The sequence below is a fragment of the Heterodontus francisci genome, chromosome 33, assembly GCF_036365525.1.
Source record: "Heterodontus francisci isolate sHetFra1 chromosome 33, sHetFra1.hap1, whole genome shotgun sequence".
Classification (NCBI taxonomy): Eukaryota; Metazoa; Chordata; class Chondrichthyes; order Heterodontiformes; family Heterodontidae; genus Heterodontus; species Heterodontus francisci.
Window position 1 is genome coordinate 17,335,093 of NC_090403.1, and position 24,882 is coordinate 17,359,974.

Sequence of the window (24,882 nt, forward strand, 5' to 3'; positions counted from 1 at the left end):
AATCCTCGGTTGAGGAAAAAGGAGGTCATATCAGAAGCACCGCCATGGAAGGTAGCATCATCAGAGCAGATGCGTCGGAGATGGAGAAACTGGGAGAATGGAATGGAGTCCTTACAGGAGGTAGGGTGTGAAGAAGTGTAGTCGAGGTAGCTGTGGGAGTTGGCGGGCTTATAATGGATATTAGTAGACAACCTATCCCCAGAGATGGAGACAGAGAAGTCGAGGAAGGGAAGGGAAGTGTCAGAGATGGACCATGTAAAGGTGAGAGAAGGGTGGAAATTGGAAGCAAAGTTGATAAAGTTTTCTAGTTCGGGGCGGGAGCAGGAAATGGCACCGATACAGTCATCAATGTACCGGAAAAAGAGTTGGGAGAGGGGGCCTGAGCAGGACTGGAACAAAGAATGCTCGACATATCCCACAAAAAGACAGGCATAACTAGGACCCATGCAGGTACCCATAGCGACACCTTTTACTTGAAGGAAGTACGTGGAGTTGAAGGAGAAGTTGTTCAATGTGAGAACAAGTTCAGCCAGGCGGAGGAGGGTGGTGGTGGATGGGGACTGGTTGGGCCTCTGTTCCAGGAAGAAGCGGAGAGCCCTCAGTTCAGTTTGCTTACCCACTGTTTTTTTTTTCAGGTTTGCACTTGCTGCTGTTCAATATTCAGGGCATTAACACCTAATCTGTACTAATGCTTAGTCTTTCAACACACCATTAACATATTGCTTGCCTTTGCTCCATGACCTTTTGGTCAGCTATGTGGCCTGGTCCAATCTACACCTCCTTTGTTATCTCTTGCCCCACCCCCACCTCACTTGCTTATAACTTGTGACTTTTCTAATATTTGTCAGTTCCGAAGAAGGGTCACTGACCCGAAACGTTAACTCTGCTTCTCTTTTCACAGATGCTGCCAGACCTGCTGAGTGGTTCCAGCATTTCTTGTTCTTATCTCTGCAGCTATCTCTTTTGGAACCCTAGGATGTAGGCCATCAGCTTCTGGGGATTTGCTGGCTTTTAGGCCCTGAGGTTTTCTCCAATTACCTTAAGTTCCTTGCTCTTATTAGCCCCTTGGTTACCCTCTATGTCTGGTATGTAATTTGTGACTTCTACTGTAAAGATAGACCCAAAATATTTGTTCAATGGCTCTGCCATTTCCTCATTTCCCATGATAATTTCTCCTGTCTCTGCCTCTAAGGGACCAACATTTTCCCTCGTTTTTATATACTTGTAAAAGCTCTTACAATCAGTTTTTATATACCTGGCTAGCTTACTCTCATTCTATTTTTTTCCCCTCATCATCACCTTTTTGGTGGCCTTTTGCTGGTTTCTAAAACATTCCCAATCCTCAGGCGTACTACTATTCTTCACATTATAGGCTGTTTCTTTTAATCTAAATATTACCCTTAAGGAAGAGCCTGTCACTCTAGAATTGGCCTTTATAGCCACTCCAGGCGCAGCTCCACACATCACTGACCACCTCCAGGCGCTTACCCATTGTCTCTCGAGATAAGGAGGCCAAAGAAAAAAAAACCCTTAACTTGCCTAGTAAGCCACAGTTGGATCCTTCTTGCTGAGTTTTTGTTTTTAATGGAATGTATTTTGGTTGAACGTTTTGAATTGGTTCTTCGAATGTTTCCCACGGTGTATTTACAGCCATACCTTTTCATCTATTTACCCAATCAACCTTCTAAGATCCAAAATTCATTTATCCCTCATTGGTTCCACAACGTATTTTTCAGGAAACTGTCACAAAAGTACTCTACAAACTCATCTTCCAGACTACCTTTGCCAATTTGCCAAAAGACTTGCAGGTTGATAGGTAAATTGGCCATTATAAATTGCCCCTAGTATAGGTAGGTGGTAGGGAAATATAGGGACAGGTGGGGATGTGGTAGGAATATGGGATTAGTGTAGGATTAATATAAACGGGCGGTTGATGGGCGGCACAGACTCGGTGGGCCGAAGGGCCTGTTTCAGTGCTGTATCTCTAACTAACTAACTAAATTTGCTTTGTCCAGTCTAAAAAGATTAAAGTCCCCCGCAATTATTACATTGCCTTTGTTACAAGATCCAATTATGTCTTGCTTAACGCTCTGTCCAACAGTATAACTACTGCTGGGGGCCTATAAGCTACTCCCACCAGCGTTTTCTGACTCTTGTGTTGTTCCCAATCTCCACCCATACCGATTCTACTTCCTGATCTTCTGAGGCAAGATCCTTTCTCACTACTGTCCTTATGCCATCCTTTACTCCTGCTCCTTTTCCATCTGTCTGTCTTTGCAAAATGGTGTCTACCATGGAATATTTATTTCCCAATCCTGGTCACCTTGTAACCATGTCTCTGTAATGGCGATTAGATCTAAACCATTCATCTCTATTTGTGCCACTAGTTCATCTATCTTATTATGAATACTTCGCACATTCAGATAAACTTGGAACGTGTGGTAACTTGTGAAGAGGACATAAGGGGGCTACAAAGGGATATAGATAGGTTAAGTGAGTGGGCAAAGACTTGGCAAATGGAGTATAATTTGGGAAAGTGTGAAATTGTCCACTTTGGCAGGAATAAAAAAAGCTTATTATCTAAATGGTGAGAAATTGCAGAGCTCTGAGATGCAGAGGGTTCTGGGTGTCCTAGTGCATGAATCACAAAAGGTTAGTATCATGCAGGCCCCCACTTGCCATTAATTTCTCCAGATGGACATTAAACTTCAAATTGTTGCTGGGAAGAAAAGAGGGCCTATTACAAGGAATTGCCAGGCCCCTAGCCGGAAAGACATTTCTGCATACTAGCAGACAGTGTTCGAACAAAGGAATCAGTCCCTGCTCCCAATACACACAGCAGACATGGTCAGACCAGTTTAGTCACATGACTAACTGGCTGTTGCAGAGTTTTGAACTGAGAGTTTTAAACTGGAGAAAGAGTGTGTTTGAAGACAGAAAGCTCCTGGCTCCTAGATTGAGAACATCTCTCTCCCGTCTGCTCCCATCTCTTTCTCACCAGCTTTGGAATCCATTGAAGACACACAAACCCCAAGAGAGAAAAGTCTCCTACAGTGAACAGGGTTTAAGAAGAATACTGGGCCCCAACGAAAAGCAAGAATTACCTACAAGCAAGAACCACCTACAAAAGGACTCTACAGTGAGCTCGAAGCACAGTAACAAGAAACTCTTCAGATATTGCCTCAAACCTCTCCACTTAATTTTTCATCTGCTCTTTCCTGTCTCTGTTTGCAAGTGTGTATCACGTTTGCATGCTAGCATGGGCACGTCGTGTTTCCGTAGGCATCAACTGAATTAGAGTTTAAGTTTTAATAAATTTCACTTTTCTTCTTCAAACCTAAGAAAGCCTGTTTGTGCTCATTTCTTTGCCTTATAATTGGAGGGGGAGCTCAAAACACGTGTGTTTAAAATCAAATCCTGTTACAAGTGAAGGCTGAAAAGGACCTCTAGACACCTTTCTCATCTGGTCGTAACAGTTAGTATGCAGGTACAGAACGTAATTAGGAAATCTAATAGAATGTTATTGTTTATTGCGAGGAGAATTGAATACAAAAGTAGGGAGGTTATGCTTCAGCTATACAGGGCATTGGTGAGACCACATCTGGTGTACTGTGTACAGTACTGGTCTCCTTATTTAAGGAAGGACGTAAATGCTTTGGAGGCAGTACAGAGAAGGTTTACCAAACTAATATCTGGAATGGGCAGACTGTCTCACGAGGAAAGATTGGTCAGGCTAGGCTTGTATCCGCTGGAATTTAGAAGAGTATGAGGTGATTTGATTGAAACATATAAGATCCTGAAGGGTCTCGACAGGGTGGATGTGGAAAGGATGTTGTGGGAGAATCTAGAACTAGGGGTCATTGTTTAACAATAAGGGGTCGCCCAATTAAGACACAGATGAGGAGAAATTTTTTCTTTTAGAGGGTTGTGAGTCTTTGGAATTCTCTTCCTCAAAAGGCAGTGGAAGCAGTCTTTGAATATTTTTAAGGCAGAGGTAGATAGATTCTTGATAAGCAAGGGGGTGGAAAGTTATCAGGGGGAGGTGGAAATGTGGAGTAATCAGTTCAGCCATGAACTTATTGAATGGTGGAGCAGGCTCGAAGGGCCAAGTGGCCTACTCCTGCTCCTAATTTGTATGTTCGTAAATAGCCTTTAGTCTTTGTGCTTACTATTATTCTTGCTGGATTGCCTGAACATTTTTCTCTTTAGATTTCTAAATCTCCCTTCACCTGATCCTCCCCTCCACTGTTCCCCCACCTCCCCCTTGCTCCTTTTAACTATAAAGCCCTATCAAAAGCCTTAGTATTATATTTCGCCAGGGCACTGCTCCCAGCCCTGTTTAAGTGGAGCCCATCCCAACTGAAGAGCACCCTTTTTCCCCAGTACTAATGCCTATGCCCCATGAATCGAAACCCCTTCTTCCCACACCATTCTTTGCACTAAGTATTTAATTCTCTTATCTGCTTAATCCTATACCAATTGGTGAATGGCTCAGGTACAATCCAGAGATTGTTACCTTAATTTGGATCCTAACTCCTCAAACTCTCTCAAGTAGAACATTATTCCTAGTTTCTACCTATGTCATTGGTTCCCATGTGGTCCATAACTGGATCCACCCCCCTCCCACTCCAGGTTCGTCTCCAGCACGAGGAGATGTCCTTAACCATGGCACTGGGCATAAGGACGTACGAATTAGGAGCAGGAGTAGGCCACTTGGCTCTTCGAGCCTGCTCTGCCATTAAATAAGATCATGGCTGATCTGGGCGGCGCAGTGGTTAGCACCGCAGCCTCACAGCTCCAGCTACCCGGGTTCGATTGTGGGTACTGCCTGTGCGGAGTTTGCAAGTTCTCCCTGTGACTGCGTGGGTTTCCGCCGGGTGCTCCGTTTTCCTCCCACAGCCAAAGACTTGCAGGTTGATAGGTAAATTGGCCATTGTAAATTGCCCCTAACGTAGGTAGGTGGTAGGAGAATGGTGGGGATGTGGTAGGGAATATGGGATTAATGTAGGATTAGTATAAATGGGTGGTTGTTGGTCGGCACAGACTCGATGGGCCAAAGGGCCTGTTTCAGTGCTGTATCTCTATGACTATGATTGTAACCTCCACTCCACATTCCCGCCTACCCTCGATAACCTTTCACCCCCCCTTGCTACCAACAATATATCTATCTCTGCCTTAAAATTATTTAAAGACTCTGCTTCCACAGCCTTTTGAGAAAGAGAGTTCCAAAGACTCACGACCCTCAGAGAAAAAAATTACTCCTCATCCCTGTCTTAAATGGGCAACCCCTAGTTCTAGATTCTCCCACAAGGGGAAACATCCTTTCCATACCCACCCTGTCAAGACCCCTCAGGATCTTCTACGTTTCAACAAAGTGATTCTTGACAATGCAGCCGGCGGGTATGTCATCCGATTGCGCCAACCTGCGCACATGCGCAAACGGGCTCCTGCTCTTTGCGCGTGCGCTGCGTTCCGCATTGCCAGGACCGGATGGCGCATGCGCGATGACATCATTACCTAAATTGCCAGGACTGGTACACGCCTGCCCAGATGACATCCTCGCATAACGCGGGAGAGCAAACGGAGAAGCGGAGAGAGAGCGGGGTATGTGAGACAGCGGGGAGAAGGGGGAAAGCGAGGAGAGCGCGGGGTGTGGAGGAGAAGCGGGGAGAGAGTGGGGTGTGGAAGACAGCGGGGAGAAGCGAGGAGAGCGCGGGGTGTGGGAGACAGCGGGGGGTGTGGGAGACAGCGGGGGGTGTGGGAGACAGCGGGGGGTGGGGGGGGCGGAAGCGGGGAGAGAGCGGGGTGTGGAGGAGAAGCGGGGAGAGAGCGGGGTGTGGGAGACAGCAGGGGGGTGGGGGGGCGGAAGCGGGGAGAGAGTGGGGTGTGGAGGAGAAGCGGGGAGAGCGCGGGGTGTGGGAGACAGCAGGGGGGTGGGGGAAGCGGGGAGAGAGCGGGGTGTGGAGGAGAAGCGGGGAGAGCGCGGGGTGTGGGAGACAGCAGTGGGGTGGGGGAAGCGGGGAGAGAGCAGCCGAAGACCTTGGTGGTGGCGGGTGCGCTCTCCTCCTGCCTCCCTGCCCGCTCTCTCTGGCAATTTCCCACCATCCCCCACCCCCCCGATCTCCCGTTCTCTCCAGCCATACCCCCCCACCCATCCTCCCGCCCTCCCTCTCCGGCCATTCCACCTGCCCGCTCTCTCTGGCCGTCCCCACCGCCCTCTCTCTCCGGCCATTCCCCCCTCCCCCACCGCCCGCCCTCTCTCGACGGCCATTCCCCAGCCAGCCGATCTCTCCAGCCATTGTATGCTGCCATGTGTTTACGTTGCCTTTGTCTGATTATTTGAGCAGCGCCATCTTTAGTCCTGGCAGCAGCCTGAACGTCGCTGACTGTGACGTTTAGGTTGAACAGGCTGTATTTCTGAATGTCAGTGCAGCGCCACCTAGTGGCTGCATAGTCAGCAAACGCAGCCATGTTTCAATCAAATCGCCTCTTATTCTCCTAAACTCCAGCAGTTACAAACCTATCCTGTCCAACCTTTCTTCATAAGGCAACCCGTCCATTCCAAATATTAGTCCAGGAAACCTTCTCTGAACTGCCTCCAAAGCATTTACATCCTTCCTTAAATAAGGAGACCAATACCGTACGCACTACTTCAGATGTGGTCTCACCAATGCCCTGTATAACTGAAGCATAACCTCCCTACTTTTGTATTCAACTCCCTTCGCAATAAACAATAACCTTCTATTAGCTTTCCTAATTACTTGCTGTACCTGCATACTAACCTTTTGCGATTCATGCACTAGGTCACCCAGATCCTTCTGCATTTCAGAGCTCTGCAATTTCTCACTATTTAGATAATATGCTTCTTTTTAATTCTTCCTGTCAAAATTGACTATTTCACATTTTCCCACATTATACTATATTTGCCAGGTCTTTGCCAACTCACTTAACCTATCTCTATCCCTTTGTAGCCTCCTCATATCCTCTTCACAACTTATTTTCCTACCTATCTTTGTGTCATCAGCAAATTTAGCAACCATACCTTCAGTCCCTTCATCCAAGTCATGAATATAAATTGTAAAAAGTTGGGGCCCCAGCATTGATCCCTGCAGCACACCACTCATTACATCTTGCCAACCTGAAAAATGACCCGTTTATGCCTACTCTCTGTTTCCTGTTAGCTAGCTAATCTTCTAACCATGCCAATAGGTTACCCTCTAAACCATGAGCTTTTATTTTCCATAATAACCTTCGATGTGGCACCTTATCAAATGCCTACTGGAAATCTAAGTACAGTACATCCACCGGTGCCCCTTTATCCACTGCACTTCTTCAAAGAACTCCAATATATTGGTTAAACAGATTTCCCTTTCACAAAACCATGTTCAGTCTGCCTGATTACCTTGAATTTTTCTAAGTGCCCTGCTATAACATCTTTAATAGCTAACATTTTCCCTAAGACAGATGTCAAGCTAACAGGCCTGTAGTTTCCTGCTTTCTGTCTCCCTTTTTGAATAAAGGAGTTATGTTTGCTTTTTTCCAACCTAATGGAACTTCCCTGAATCTCGGGAATTTTGGAAAATTAAAACCAATGCATCAACTATCTCACTAGGCACTTTTTTTAGGACCCTAGGATGAAGTCGATCAAGACCCGGGGACTTGTTAGCCCGCAGCTCCAACAATTTGCTCAGTACCACTTCCCCGGTGATTGTAGTTTTTTTAGAGTTCCTCCCTCCCTTCCATTTCCTGATTTACAGCGATTTCTGGGATGTTACGTGTTTCCTCTGTAGTGAGGACTGATGCAAAATACCTGTTCAATTCATCTGCCATCTCCTTATTTTCCCTCATTAATCCCCCAGACTCACTGTCTATCGGACCAACGCTCACTTTGTTAACTCTTTTCTTTAATAAATATCTATAGAAACTCTTAATATCTGTTTTTATATTTCTAGCTAGATTTCTCTCGTACTCTAATTTTTCCCACCTTATCAATCTTTTCGTCATTCTTTGCTGTTTTTTATATTCTGTCCAATCGTCTGACCTGCCACCCATCTCTGCACAATTATATGCTTTTTCATTAAGTTTGATACTATCTTTAACTTTTTTTGTTAACCACAGATAGTGGGTCCTCCCCTTGGAATTTTTCTTTTTCGTTGGAATTTATCTATTCTGTGTATTCTGAAATATCCCCTTAAATGTCTGCCACTGCATCTCTATTGACCTTGATTTGTCACGTCACTTAAGCAAGCTCTGGTTTCATGCCCTCATAATTGCCCTTATTTAAGTTTAAAATAATAGTCTTAGACCCACTCTACTTTCCCTCAAACTGAATGTAAAATTCAATCATATTATGATCGCTGCTACCTAGGAGCGCCTTCAACTATGAGGTCATCAATTAATCCTATCTCACTGCATAATACCAGGTCTAGTATAGCCTTCTCTCTGGTTGGCTCCAGAACATGCTGTTCTAAGAAACTGTCCCAAAGACATTTTATGAATTCCTCATATAGGCTACCTTTGCCCATCTGCTCTTTCCAGTTCATATGTAGATTAAAATCCCCCATGATTATCGCCGTACATTTTTTTTTTTGGCTTTTGACAAGGTCCCATATGGCAGACTAGTTAAAGAAATAAAATCCCATGGGATCCAGGGAAATGCAGCAAGGTGGATATGTAATTGGCTCAGTGGCAGGAAACAAACGGTAATTGTTGACGGCTGTTTTAATGACTGGAGGGCTGTTTCCAGTGGCATTCCACAGGGCTCAGTACTGGGTCCCCTGCTTTTTATGGTGTATATTAACGATTTGGACCTAAATGTACGGGGCATGATCAGGAAGTTTGTGGATGACACAAAGATTTGCCGTTTGGAAGACAGCGAGGAGGTTAGCTGTCGGCTGCAGGAAGATATTGATGGTCTGGTCAGATGGGCAGAAAAGTACAAATAGAATTCAACTTGGAGAAGTGTGAGGTAATGCATTTGGGGAGGTCAAACAAGGCAAAGGAATACACGATTAATGGGAAAATATTGAGAAGTGTAGAGGAAGAAGGGACCCTGGAATGAATGTCCACAGATCCCTGAAGGTAGCAGGTCAGGTTGATAAGGTGGTTAAGAAGACATATGGAATCCTTTCCTTTATTAGCTGAGGTATAGAATACAAGAGCAGGGAGGCTATGCTGGAACTGTATAACTCATTGGTTAGGCCACAACTTGAGTACTGTGTGCAGTTCTGGTCACCTCATTACAGAAAGGATGTAATTGCACTAGCGAGGGCACAGAGGAGATTTACAAGGATGTTGCCAGGACTGGAAAAATGCAGCTATGTGGAAAGTTTGGATAGGCTGGGGCTGTTCTCCTTGGAACAGAGAAGGCTAAGGGGAGATCTGATTGAAATGTACAAAATTTTGAGGGTCCTGAATAGATTGGAGGCGAAGGGTCTGTTCACCTTCGCAGAGAGGTCAGTGGCGAGGGGCACAGATTTAAAGTGATTGGTAGAAAAATTAGAGGGGAGATGAGGAAAACCTTTTTCACCCAGAGGGTGGTGATAGTCTGGAACTCACTGCCTGAAAGGGTCATTGAGGTAGAGACCCTCAACTCATTCAAAAGGAGTCTGGATATGCACCTCAAGTGCCGTAAGCTGCAGGGCTACGGACCAAATGCTAGAAGGTGGGATTAGAATAGGTGGATCGTTTTTCGGTTGGCATAGACACGATGGGCCAAGTGGCCACTTTCTGTGCCTTAAACTTTTTATGATTCTATTCTATTCTACCTTTCTGACAAGCTCCCATTATTTCTACCTTTATACACTGTCCTGCCATATGGTTACTGTTAGGGGGCCTGTACACCACTCCCACGAGTGACTTCTTGCCTTTTTCATTTCTCATCTCTACCCAAACTGCTTCTACATCCTGGATTCCTGAACTTTGGTCATCCCTCTCTAATGTGCTAATACCATCATTAATTAACAGTCATCCCTCCACCTTTTCCTAGCTTCTTGTCCTTCCTAACACAAGGCAACACAACCTTCGGAACTCCCTGTCACAGCTGCAGAGAACAGCATCTATCCTTGACTATACTGTCCACTATCACTACCATATTCCTTTTCACTTCCTCCGCTTGGCTTCCTGCACCATGGTCCTACCGTCAGTTTTCCCATCGACCCTGCAGTCCTTGTTCTCATTCACGCAGGTAGCAAGTACCTTGTACCTGCTGGTCAAAGTCGAGGGCTGAGGCACCTCCATCACTACATCCTGGATCCCTATATCTGCCTGACTCGCAGTTACACCCTCTTGTCCCTGACCATTGACCAACTCTAAAGTTCTACTAACCTAAGGGATGTGACTGCCTCCTGGAACAAAGTGTCCAGGTAACTCTCCCCCTCCCTGATGCCCTTACAATGTCTGCAGCTCGGACCCCAGCTCAACAACTCTGAGCCGAAGTTGCTCAAGATATGGTTGTCCGGACTGCAATGCTTTCCACAAACTCCCACAAGGTGCAGGCACGGCACACCACCTGTCCTACCATGTCTGTCTAATCTTACTTATTTATTTGATTACTTCACTAAATTAGTAACTAGTTAACTAAAGTAATGGCAAGTTACAGTTTCCTAGCTTAGAGACAAAAGAAAAACACTCATCAGCTACTGGAGATAAAACAAAAATAATTTTAAAAAGCACCTCCTTCTGCCTCTGCACTGAATACCCACGAGCACCAAATTCCCCTTTGGCACTTGGTATCGGCCATAAGCCAATTTATGCTAAGCATAGTACCAGAAACAGCAAGGAGATAATAGATAAATATTTTGTTTTAGTGATGTTGGTTGAGGGATAAATAATGGCTAGGACACAGGGGAGAACTCCCCTGCTGTTCTTCAAATAGTTTCATGGGATCTCTTACATTTGCTCGAGAGGGCTCACAGGGCCTGAGACTACACTGGAGTGCCAGCCGAGATTTGATTGGGATTTGAACGCACAGTCTTCTGACTCAGAGGAGATGGCACAACCAACTGAACCACAGCTAATAGCAAACTGAAATAGAGCTTAAGCCTGGGTTCCCCAGGTGGATGGTGAGCATTGGACAGGTTCCCTAGGTTTGCAACATAACCAGATATGCAAGCTTTGCAACTCTTCCAGAAATAGCAAAAATGTCTACACACTCAAATGATTTTCACATATTTTTCACTTTCTATTTCCTGTTCTTCAAATGTTCTATATAAAAGTATGTTAATGGTACCAATGCTGTTAAGAGATGTGCACTTGTCAGAAATACATAAAATCTAGGATTTTTAAAAAAAATGTAGACGATAACAGGAAATAGTGAGGATTGGCAGTTATTCAAAGGTTATTTGAAGATGGGAGTAAACACAAAGTGGGGGAAGGGTAGGAGAAAAGTGAACACAGCTGGAAGGAAACAGAGCATCATTTTAGTCAGATAAAGTGGAGTCTTTTTTATGACTGGGAAAACCTGTCGTGGAAATGGCTGGCTGGCCCAAGCTTACCCACAGTGCAGCACAGCTTTAGACTATACCAGCATCTAATCAGTGGACAGTGTACAAAACCTAGCCAACAGCTCAAATTTAAAGGGATTGGACCCTTAAAGGGTTAAATTATGAGGTCAGGTCGCATAAACTTGAATTTAGGTGGTTGATGGGTAATCTAATCAAGGTATTTTAAAATGAAAAAGGGATTTGATAGGGCAGGTACAGAAAAACTATTTCCTCTGGTGGGGGAATCCTGAACAAGGGGACATAACCTTATAATTAGAGCTAGGCCATTTAGTAGCAAAACGAGGAAGCATTTGACACAAAGAATAGTGAAAATCTGGGGCTCTTTCCCCTTCCTACCCCACCCAATAGGCGCGCTGGGGGTAAATTCAAATTTTCAAATTCAGCAGTTTTTTGTTAGGCAAGGGTATCAAGTGATATGAAGCAAAGACAGGGAAATGTAATCAAGATACAGATCATCCATGATCTAACAGAATTGCAGAACAGGCTTGAGGGGCTGAATGGCCTAATCCTGTTCCTATGTTTTTGGGTAGGGGTAAATATTGTTTTCAGCCTTTAATAAAGCTTCAAAAATGAATTTAAATGCTTGGCATCCACAGCTGGAGGAACAGATGTCTGGCAAAAATTAAGTGAAAGCAAAGAGATCTTGGAAGCAAGTCCAAAATTCATGGAGGTTTCAACCCATCTAAAGCAGCAGCTTCGCTCAGTTGGTAGCATTCATTGCCTGAGTCAGATGGTTGAGGGTTCAAGCTCCACTATGGACTTGTCTAGGCTGACATCTCTGCAGTACTCAGGGAGTTCTGCATTTTCAGAAATCCCATCTTTTGTGTGAGATGTTAAGCTGAAGTCTTGTCTTCCAGTTCGGGTGAATGTGGAAGATCCCATGACATAATTCCAAGAACAGGAGCAGAGTTATCCCAGTGTCCTGGTAAACATTCCTCCCTCCACCAAAACAGATTATCTTGTTATTGATCTCAGTGCTGTTTGACAAACTTTGCCCAGTACAAATTGGTTACCACATTCACCTGCAATGTCTGTGCTTCAAAACTATGCTTCATTGATGGTGACATGCCCTAGGACAACCAGAGGATATGAAAGGTACTGTATAAAATCAGGTTTCCACTCTGCTACATCACTAAAATGTCACTAACTGAAGTCATAAATTATATCCTCTGTTACTATGACCCTGTGCATTATCCCTCCTTGATCTCTCAGCAATCTTTGATATAGTCAACTATGCTATCCTGTAATGCTTTTTCCACTGCTGTCCAGCCCAGCGGGAGTTCCTTTGCTTACATCCATTGTTACCAAGCTATAAACTCCATATCACCGCCATAGATTCTATCTCCCTCCCAGCCATTATCTCCAGACTCTTATATAATCTCAGTCTCCTATTCAAGCCTGAGCCAACAATCAATCCTACATGCATTCCATTACACATACTTCCACCTCCAAAACAGTGCCTACCTATTGCTGAAATGATCAACCAAGCTCTGTCAATTCCAGATGTGACTATTCCAATGCTCATCTGGCAGGTCTCCCATCCTCCATGTTCTTTAAACTTCAGCTGATCTAAATCTCTTGCAACCTAAATCCTATCCTACAGCAGGTCACCACTCTCGTCACCTTTGACCTTGTATTGGTTAGCAGTTCAACAATGCCACCCAATTTCAAATTCTCACCCCTCTACATCTGCAATCTCCTCCAGATCTAAAAGCCTCCCTGAAGTCTCCATTCCTCCAACTTTTGCCTCTTCCCAAACATTCCTCCATCACTAGCAGCTGTGCCCTCAGCAATCTAGGCCCCATACTCTGGAATTTCCTTCCTAAAACCCACTGACTCTCCACCACTCACTCCTCTTTAACAGCCCTCTCTAACAGAGGAGGGACACACACACAGCCACACCTGTCGTAACCTGGGGGTGGGGAGGGGAGGAGGAACACACACCCACACCCGCCTGAACTGGAAGAAGGGGCACACGCCCACAGTGGCCTAAACCAGGGGTAGGGGCCCACAACCACACCAACTCTATCTGGGGGACGGATACGTACCATGTTTTGATCTTGTCCTGAGAAACAGTTGAGGTAAGAAGCTGATATATTTGTGTAGAGTTCAGTTTTTCTAATAACAGGCTCTCTGCATCTGTAACAGAAATAATATCAGATTGTGGACTGGATGCCAGTTACGGTAGATAAAAGGGGAACAGCAGTCACAAAGCTAGCTTAACACACCATTCTCAATGATCGCCTGCATTAGCTGTTCAAAATGCAACAATCCCAAAGCATTCGGTTTGTGCCAGCTACCTCTTTCTTCCCTCCAGCCTTTTAGGTGTTTTATAAATCAGAAAGTGCTGATCCAGCTATCCAACTGTGACAAGGTGTCACAATTGGACTTGGTGCCCTGGGCCAGGTTTCCTGCTCCTGATCACTAGCTGGTGAACTCTACTGGAATGAGCAGATGGGAATGTTGAGTCAAACTGAGCTGTGACGCTCCTCATATCTTCATAAAATGCTAACCCACAGTGGAGAGAGAAACAGAGTTAACGTTTCAGGTCGATGACCTTTAATCAGAACGTCATTGACCTGAAACATAACTGTTTCCCCCTCCACAGATGCTGCCTGACCTGCTGAGTATTTCCAGTATTTTCTGTTTTTATTTCAGATTTACAGCATCAGCAGCATTTGTGCTAATCCACTATATCTTTATTCTTCCTATAAATATTAATACATTTACCATATTTGGGCTGACTAAAAGATAACAGTGACGGTGGGAAGGTTCAGGGTTGAGTTCAATCTTCCGCACATTCACAAGCCATTGGGTTACAATCAGAACCAGTAACCAATCTTTCATTTCCTTCCTCATTCCGAGTGCACTGGTTTCGATTGTAGCACATTTACCGTCAACCTGGCCAAAACCAGCTAACTCAGCACAGGCCAGGGAATTACCGTTAAACCTTCCTGCTTTGTATAGGTCAGTACCAAATCAGCTCCTGTCTGTATTTTTCCAATTCTCTTTTACATCATTGAGCAGTTAGGAACTCAGAGCAAGCATTTTGCATCCTGGAAAGGGAGATCAGCACTGCAAGGGTTAAGTAGCATTGGGTCGAGGGTATTCTACCGTGACTGCTGTGAAAGGGAACAAAAGATACCAAGTGCCAAAGAAGTCACAGCCTCAGCAAGCCCTTAGAGACAGACTGACTCTTCATAAACAGCCCATTTACGTTTCTGTATGGTAAATGGCTTCGGGTTGAAAACATCCAAACAGGCACGTCCTAAAATGCATTTTTAGTGCCTGTTGTGAATTATGGGATAGTTTGATTCTGTGGACTCAGGTCCATTGGGAATCAGGCTGCCCGTGCATAAACTCTGCTCGCTTGGTACCCAGCACTTGCGTGTGTGTGTGTGTGTGTGTCTGAGTGACTGAGTGAGTGAAGGCTTTGCAACCCTTCCCTCCCAAGCTCAGCTTCAAATACTGTTCCCACTGCCCTGTGAAGAAACAGCCCGCAAACACACCATCTCTGATAAAATAAATCAGTATTCAACTCAGTGCTTAAGGGCTCAATCCTTAAATAAATACAGCTGAGCCCCATAATAAGCTGGGAAATCTTATGGTTGGATCAGGATTCCGGCATAATGGAAAGAAATGGGAAAGTTCCATTGGAACTGCATGTTATGATTAGAATCAGGTCTATATCAGCTCTGTGCTTTAATGTTGATACTGTTTTACGTTGTGTTTGATTCATGGTCAGGAATCCAATACTCTACATCATTTCAGATTCCGTATTTCTGCTGTTAATTTTCAGGCACAGTCAGCAACTTCTGAAAGGATGGCATCGTATGGGCTGTAGCTTAACCTCAATCCAAGCCTATTCGAGGAGGGGATGAATTGTTCTGGTCACCATGGGTACACTTGCTGCTGGGGTATAAAACTGCCTGCTGTAGAGACTGCCCACTGAAGTAAAAATCAGGTGGTTTCTGTAACAGGCGCATGTTGAAAATTTGTCCCTGTGTGTCACAAGATTGTAACTGCTTTCAAGAAGGACATATTTATGATATTGCTACATATAATAGTCAGATGAATGTAATGTTAAAAAAAAATTGTAGGATCTTACACCATAGCAGCAGGCCATTCAGTCCATCATTCTCTTTGCACTAGCTACCCATTTAGCCTTCCTGGCCCTGCTTTTCCCCTATAGACCTGAATTCTGTGGCAGTCTCCTGCATCATTCACTTAGGTTTTTAAATATGTTATAATTTTATCACTACAACTGCACCAGTTCTTTCATTAACATTAAAATATATATTCTATGCATGTGTCATATTCTCTGGCATATAATCCTAAATGCAAAAAACTGACGCAAGTCTCAGTGACCCCACTTTGGGGAGAAGCAGAAGTTGCCCAGTTTGTGACTGTCTGAGTCCCCTGATTTCTCAGAATGAAATTCTGCTTTTCAGACATGAACTAACTCTGTCTTTTTTATGGGAGTTGGGGGAAGGGATGAGGAACTTGTGATGATTGTCACCGATTCTGCTATCTGACTGTTCCATCTGACTGTAGGCCCAGGACAGAGGGCGATAATGACAGGGAGCGCTGCCCACTATTCCCCTGAGGTCATGTGCTATATTTCTGTGGTGAGCTGGCATCAATAGAAGCAGCCTCCATCATCAGACTGGCTGGCAGATGGAGCATCAGCATGCCCCGGGACTCCAGTTGCTGATTGAAGCAGCATGATATCAGCGTGCAAGTCCAGTGGCTGTGGTACTGGACGAGCAAACCCCATCACCACAAGTTGTGAAATGGAGTAAGTCAGTTCATTTGTGGGTTGGCATTTTTAAAAAAATGACCAGAATGTCTAAAAACCTAATGAGTTCACTAATGTCCTTCAGAGAAGACAGCTTGTCACTCTTCCCCAGTCAGGCCTACATGTGACTCCAGCCCCACAAGCAACTAGGGATGGGCAATAAATGCTGCCTTTAAAAACTATCAGTTACTGGCCTCCCAAATCTCAGTGATATTTAACCAAGTACCACTGCAGCTTTTAAACAATCTAGTGATGTTCCCCTGTATACAACAATCAGGCTAATTATAAGCTGCATGGTCCGAGGCTATCACTGGCCTAGCCTCTGGATGCACATTGCACCAGTTTTCAGACAAAAAAAAAGACTTGCATTTACATAGCACCTTTCATGACCTCAAGACATCTCAAAGCGCTTTACAGCCGATGAAGTACTTTTAAAGTGCAGTCACTGTTGTAATGTAGGGAAAATAGCAGCCAATTTGCACACAGCAATGTCTCACAAATAGCAGATGGGGCCTCAGTTTAACATATAATAATAATAAACGGTTTAAATGCATTTAAGGGGAAGCAAGGAACAGAAAGATATGCTGATTGGGTTAGATGAACATGGGCTGGAGGCGCATGTGGAGCATTAACACTGGCATGGTGCAGCTGGACTGAATATCCTGTTTCTCTGCTGTATATTTTGCATAACATTACATATATCTGTGAAAGCTCATCTGAAAACTGGCTCCTCCAACAGTGCAGCACTCCCTCAGTACCTCACTGGAATGCCAGCCTAGATTTTGCGCTTAAGTCTCTAGATTCCGACTGAACCCACAAACTTCTGACTCAGAGGAAAGAGTGCTACCCACAGAGTCACGGCTCACACTGGAACCTGCCATGCTCTCAGCCACAGTTACAGAGCAGTCTTAACACAAGAGCTAACATCTTGAACTATGAAGCAATAATGTGGTGAGGTGGGAGGTGGGGTTTGGGAAGCCAGTGCCCAGAACTCCCCACATGCTGAATTTTCTAATGCGAGTTAGGGGAAAGCTGATAGCCATTTCTTCACAAAAGCAGGAGCTTCAGGCTGCTATTGAGCAGTTATAGAGTAGCAATGAGCATTACCAGGTACCTTGTTACCCAGCTCCCGGGTGTGCGGGGAGCAGTGATGCAGAAAATACCACCAATCATTTGATTCGCACTTCAATAGATGTAACTGTTACAGACAGCAACACCAAAAAACTAAAGAGGCAATTTTAACGCAGCCCCATCCCCTACCCCAGCAGAAACAATTGTCTGTGGGCTGCCTCAGCAAGGTCCTGCCATCTTCCCAGAGGTTCTGATCTTAACCTAATCCTGAACAGGTTGGACATATTGCAGGAGGTTTCATCATATGACCACCTGGCTCTAGCTGTCCCACCTTCGCTCTCCCACCATTGGTCACCCAACATGTCCATCCTCACAGTGCACCACCTTCCTGCACCAATTGGAAATGGAGCTTACAATTTGTTATCCGAATGGATGATTCCAGACCCTCAGTCAAACAATATGTCTCCCTCCATCTCCCCAACCATGTTCAAAGAAATTGGGGGAAAAGCACATTTTAAAAAAAACTGATGATGTTTCTCCCTGGTTTGTGCACAGCTGTGTCCAGGAGATTGATCTTCTATTCCTGGAGCGTTCAGGGCAATTCTGGAGGGTTGGCAACCCCAGGTGAGAGGGACACCTAGCGGAAGACAGATCAGGCTCCGATGACATCATCAGGGCCCATCTGCTGTTTCAACCAGAGGCCTACGTCGGGATGCTGGTGGGGCTACACCATCAGGCAAACCTAGTGGGAAGTGACCCAAAAAAGGTAAGCAAGTTTCCTTATAAAAGAGCCTGTCCAGCCCACAGGGAAAGTTTAGGCTTCCTTGCCCTGGCCTCCCTTCAACCTCTTTCCCAACCACTTACCCAAGTGCTGGGGAGCATTCCTTTGGTTATGGGAGAAGATAGACTCCAGAGATGAAGCCAGGAAGTTTAAAATCGATTCTCAATCTAAACCCTCACCCAGCAGTGTCGATTAGCTTCATAACATAAATGTGGAAATGTAATCCTTTAAAAATATAATGAAAAACTAAATAACTCAAGAATGTGCATCTTACTAAGAATATCGTCAGGCAAACACTCCACCTGCCAAGATTGAGGCACACATTATTTTGCCACATGAACTTTAAAACTTAAAATTGCAAGCCCCTGACTGGAAAGACATTTGCCTAGTAACAGACAGTGTTGGAATTATGAGGAACCAGTCCCTGCCTCAATACACAGAAGAGACCTGGTCAAACCAGTCGGTCACATGACCACCTGCTGGCCAACTAGGAGAGTTTTAAATTGGAGAAAACAGTGTTTGAACTCAGAAAGCCGTGTGTTTCTGGAGCTGAAGCAGAACCTCCTCTCCTGTTTGCATGCCTTCATTTCTTTCCCACAGAACTGAATCTTGTAAAAACACGTGAACCTCAAAGAGAGAAAAGTCTCCTACGTGAACAAGGTTTAAGAAGAACACTGGGCCCTGACGAACAGCATGACTGCCTACAATCAAGTGAGCTCGAAGCACAGTAAACAAGAAACTCTTCTGATATTGCCTCAAACCCCTCTCTACTCTATTTTCCTCTCCTCTTTTCTGTCCCTATTTGCATGTATGTATCACGTGTGCATGCTAGTGTGGGCGTGTCGTATATCCGTAGGGGTTAACCATATTAGAGTTTAAGTTTAAGGTTTAATAAATTTCATTTTTTCTTCTTTAAACCTGAGAAAGCCTGTTTGTGCTCATTTCTTTGTCGTGTAATTGGAAAGCTGTGAACAAGGATTCACGAAGGGGGATAAAAACAAGAAATGCTGGAACCACTCAGCAGGTCTGGCAGCATCTGTGGAAAGAGAAGCAGAGTTAACGTTTCGGGTCAGTGATCCTTCTTCGGAACCCGGGTTCCGAAGAAGGGTCACTGACCCGAAACGTTAACTCTGCTTCTCTTTCCACAGAAGCTGCCAGACCTGCTGAGTGGTTCCAGCATTTCTTGTTTTTATTTCAGATTTCCAGCATCCACAGTATTTTGCTTTTATTCACGAAGGGGGAGCTTGAAACAGTGTGTTTAAAATTAAATCTTGTTACAATAAGACCAGGTGAAGATAGTAACAGACCCCTAGACACATTTCTCACCTGGTTGTAACAATATGAATTGAGCTTCAAGCAAATATTTTGCATAAGGCCTCTTAGACACCTGCACATCAAGGCTTGCTGCCAACTATCTGTTACCAGTGGTCCCTGTACAGTAAACCTGGAACAGTTTTGTAGCAGGCTCACAGATCTCCTGATCAAAGTGTTTTTACTATTTTTCAATCTATTTCACAACAAAATTCGGCATTTAGCTTTGCTAAATGTTAAAATCAGCCCCAGGGTAAGTGCTGGGTGTAGTGTATACTCACTCCGGACACCAGCTCCAGGGTTAGTAGGTATAGTGTGTACTCATTCCCCCTGACACCAGCTCCTGGGGTTTAATAAAGTTTTTATTTACACTGGCTGTGTATTATGGAATCATAGAAAGGTTTCAGCACAGGAAGCAGCCATGTGGCCCATTGTATGCGTGTCAGCTCTCTGCAAGAGCAATTCAGCTAGTTTCACTCCTCCACCCTTTCTCCGTAACCCTGCACATTTTTTTTCTTCAAATAATTATCTAATTCCCTTTTGAAAGCTACATTTGAATTTGCTTCCGCCACACTCCCAGGTAGTGCATTCCAGATCCTAACCACAAGCTGCGTGAAAAAGCTTTTCCTCATGTTGCCTTTGGTTCTGTTGCTATTCACCTTAAATCGGTGTTCCCTGGTTCTCGATTCTTCCACCAATGGGAACAGTTTCTCCCTATTTACTCTGTCCAGTACCCTCATGATTTAGAATACCTCTATCAAATCTCTTCTCAACCTTCTGGGAGGAGAACATCCCTAGCTTCTCCAATCTATCCAAATAACTGAAGTTCTTCACCCTTGCAACCATTCTCATAAATCTTTTCCGCACCCTTTCCAATGCCTTCACATCCTTCCTAAAGTGTGGTGCCCGGAATTGGACACAGTACTCCAGCTGAGGCAGAACCAGTGACTTATAAAAAGGTTCAGCATATCTTCCTTGCTTTCGTACTCTATGCCCCTGTTTATAAAGCCCAGGATCCCATAGGCTATATTAACCACTTTCTCAAACTACCCTGCCACTTTCAACGATTTGTGCACATGTACTGCCAGGTCCCTCTGCTCCAGCACCCACTTTATAGAATCATATCCTTTATTTTGTATTGCCTCTCCTCGTTCTTCCGACCATAATTCTCTGCATGAAATTTCAGCTGCTATATGTCTGCCCATTCCACCAGCCTATGTCCTCTTGAGGTTTATCTTCTTCACAGTTCACAATACTTCCAAGTTTTGGGTTGTCTGCAAATTTTAAAATGTTGAAGTATCTTCCCCACACAGAGCATTGTGATGATAAAGATTAAGTTGGACCATTTAGGAGTGTAATCATAAAATACTTCACCCAAAAACAAGTAGAAATCTGTAATATACTCATGCAAAAGGCAATCCAGACTGAAATATTTGTTAGGTCATGATATTAAGGGATGTAGAGCAAGGGTGGGTATATAAAGTTGAGGTACAGACCAACCATGATCTAACTGAATGGTAGAACATGCATGAGAGGTTGAATGGCCTCCTATTCCTTTGATGTGTAATAACGTTTTCAAAGAAGGGCTGGCATAGTTTCCTGCTATCAGTCTCCAAGGTCTCCAGACTGCCCAGAAATCTCATGTGGCATAGTCTAACCAAGTGATTCAACAAGAGTGAAGTTAAAAAACATTATTGATGAAATGGAATAACATCTAAAGCCTTACCTGCAGTAACAATTGTCTGTTTCTGCCTGCAAAGGTGAGGATAAATAGGGAACCATTGTCGCCTTCACTTCTCAGGCGGTAAGCTGGCTTTGGATCAAACTCAATGGAAATGAAAATGGAACAGTTTCTACATAGGAAGAGGAGTGGCCATTCAGCCCCTCATGCCTGTTACAGCATTCAATTAGATCGTGGCTGATCTATATCTCAACTCCATTTACCCACTTTTGATCCACATGAACGTCACACTGTGTTTTTGCAGAAATAAATACTGTGGACTCCCGGTGTGTTGGGTAGTGTTGTAATAACTAGTCGAGCTGGAGATCTGCAGCCAGATTTCCAGATAAGACATCCAGTAGAGAAGCTTAAAATAGATTACACAATCTAGAGAATTCAGTTCAAAGTACTGCTTTGTAATGAATGGTACAGACAGCTGCACAACATTCCTCATTAAACCCAACTCTAGAAACACACTGAATTCCTTATTTTACCATCATTTATTTTTAACCAAACTTCAGCACTATATTTCATTCTCCCCTACTCTTCTAAAGGTGTTGAATCCTTGCTGGAGTAGCATTCCCTGGCCTCTGATACCCATTCTATGTTACCCCTCAGCCCTCGGTACCTCATTCCATGTTACTCCCAGCCTCCAGTAACTTCCTGAAATGGCCATTCATCACATGTAGGCTGTCGTTTCAGTGCAGTACTGAAGGTGTTCTGGACTGTCAGTGGTGCTGCTTTTTAGATGAGATGTTAAACTGAGGCCCTGTCTGCCCTCAGGTGGATGCAAAGGATTCCACGGCACTATTTCGAAGAAGAGCAGATGAGTTCTCCTCAGTGTCTTGACTAATATATGGCCACGGTAACTTAGCAGTTATGTTACTGGACTTGTAAGCCAGATGCCTGGACTAATAATTCAGGGCATGAGTTCAAATCCTACCATGGCAGCTGGCGAATTTAAATTCAGTTAATTAAATAGATCTGGAATAAAAGCTGGTCTCAGTAAACCTGCCAAGAATGAGGCAACATGGACATTAAGTTTTAAAATAGTTACTGAGAAGAAAAGAAGGCCTATTACAAGGGGTTGCCAAGCCCCTGGCTGGAAAGACAATTTTTCATACTAGCAGACAGTGTTGGAACAAAGGAACAAGTTCCTGCCCCAATACATAGAAGAAACCTGGTCAAACCAGTTGGTCACGTGACCACCTGCTGGCCAACTAGCGGAGTTTTAAATTGGAGAAACAGTGTTTGAAGACAGAAAGCTCCTGACTCCTGGATTGAGAACATCTCTCTCCTGTTTGCTCTCATCTCGTTCTCACCAGCTTCGGAATCCATTGAAGACATATGAACCCAAAGAGAGAAAATTCTCCTACAGTGAACAGGGCTTAAGAAGAATACAGGGCCCCAATGAAAAGCAAGATCTATCTACAAGCAAGGACTACAGCGAGCTCGAAGCACAGTAACAAAAACCCTTCTTCAGAGATTGCCTCAAACCTCTCTATTTTTTCTTCTGCTCTTTTCTCTCTATTTGCATGTGCATATCGCATGTGGGGCATGGCGTATATCCGTAGGCGTTAACCGAATTAGAGTTTAAGTTTTAATAAATTTCACTTTTCTTCTTTAAACCTAAGAAAGCCAATTTGTGCTCATTTCTTTGCCTTATATTTGGAAAGCGGTGAACAAGGATTCACCAAGGGGGAGCTCTAAACACAATGTGTTTAAAATTAAACCCTGTTACAATAAGACCAGAGGAAGACAGTAAAAGACCCCTAGACATGTTCCTCACCTGGTCATAACACCATATAACTACTGGATTGTTGTAAAAACCCATCTGATTCAGTAATGTCCTTTAGGGAAGGAAATCTGCCATCCATACCTGGTCTGGCCTATATGTGACTCCAGACCCACAGCAATGTGGTTGCACTCTTAATTGCCCTCTGCAGTTGTCCTAATGACAAGACACTCAGTTGGCAAAGCGGCAGTGGTGATTCACCACCACCTTCTCGAGGGAAATTAGGGATGGGCAATAAATGCTGGCTTTTCCAGTTACATCGCATCCTGTGAATGAATAAAAAGAAAAAAATTGCACTGTGGAACGTTGCTATATCTAAATCGGCTGCCACGTTGCCCTGCACCACACTTTAAATTACTTCGAAGGCTATAATGCGCTTGGTCCTGGAGCATGCTATATAAATTAAAATTCTGTGAGAACATGCTCGTCATAAAGCTGCAGATACTAGAGGCGAGGTGGGGGGAGGTGGTATGTGGATGAAGAAAGGAAGAAAAGGAGTCAAGCCCAATTCTGGTCTCACCTGATATCAACAGACACTGGGTTTTTCTGCTGGGGGCTGTGGACATCCATCAGAATGAGAAGCCTGGCTGATTTTTTTTTCCCCCTCTTAATCAAGGGGACACTGAAGCTGGGACAGAAAATCCTTCAAGACCCAATGACCCTCTGCTCCAAATTCCTGATGCATGTTCCGAACAGAGAATACTTGTGTTGGGTGTGCAAATTTGTAAAATATACCCTTACATGCCTACTTAAAAATAAAGTAACAGGAACATTCCTGGAAAGGCTGCACAACCCCAGATTTCTGTACAATTATTTATAGTCAAGTAGTTTATTTATAAATCAAAAAGTTCTTTAGAACAGGTCCTTTAAGGGAAAAAAAAGACATTGAAATAAAACACAGAGAAGAGTAATGCAGGCAACAGTATTGCAAAGCAATTCCTAAATAGGTAATAAAACACTTGCAACAGCAAGTTTCCACCAAGCCACTTATCTACTTCCTTTTGTGACCAGCAGCGTTTTTCATTTTGTGTCATCTTATAACTTATCAAAGTCAAACAAGTTTCCTGTTTACCATCTCACAAAGTTGTGGCACAGCTTATGTTTTCAAAGCACTGCGACTTGCTGTGCAATGCTATCTGTATTGCTCATGTGACCACTGAATAACCCACTGAAGGAGGTTAGCAAGTCTCTCTGGTATGCTTTTACATGGTGTGTTTTTGAAAATCTTTTTATATATTTTTCCACCAGACCTGGAGGGGTCATCTCTTTTTTGGGAGGGTATCATTAGCGGGGTTCAGTCTTGGTATCACTCAATCTTGTCAATCACCCAAACACAATCTTGTCAATAAGAATCACTTGGTCGCAAAAATAGAAGCCCTGGCTGATTTTTCTTCTTAACCCAGGGTGTTGATGGTCATCTTGGACGAGACCTTTGGGATGCTCTATAAGTGGGTACCATCAGCATGAAAGAGCGTTTGGCAAGTTTTTGTTGCTTCAAAAACAGCATATTGTGATAAATCAAAGATGAACACATCACCTTGTCACTCGCACATAAAGTCATGCCAACGGAACCACAGGTTTAATTACTTTTTTTTCTCTACAAATGCTAACTGGAAGAAAGCACTCAGCAAGAAAAAGTCATTTGGCCCTTCAAGCTTATTCTTTCCTCAGGCCTTTTTAATCTACTTTATTTCAGACTATACTTGATTCATGTTATCTGCTGAGAGAAGGTTTTGCGAAGTTTTTTTTTCTCTTTCCATCAATGGCTAAATGTCAAGATCACAAATGAACATGTTCATCTTGTGGCTTGTTTATGTCAATGCTCAATGGTAACATCATTGTACCAATCTTTTAGAAAGTGTTAAAACTCTAGGAGGCGATGGAACAGGTAAAGGTCCAGGG

At 44.0% G+C, this 24,882-nt stretch overlaps 1 protein-coding gene across 2 annotated transcripts in view; it reads right to left on the reverse strand.

Moving 5' to 3' along the window:
- Positions 1-24,882, reverse strand: part of limd2 (LIM domain containing 2) — a 60,236-nt gene that overhangs the window by 18,962 nt on the left and 16,392 nt on the right. Inside the window, exon 2 of one of the 2 annotated variants that reach the window (XM_068013135.1) lies at positions 13,553-13,643. The exons of the other annotated variant lie outside the window; for it this stretch is intronic. Coding sequence (XP_067869236.1) covers positions 13,553-13,555 — 3 coding nt within the window. The 5' untranslated portion in view covers positions 13,556-13,643. The remainder of the gene's footprint in view (positions 1-13,552; positions 13,644-24,882) is intronic. 2 annotated transcript variants of the gene reach the window in all.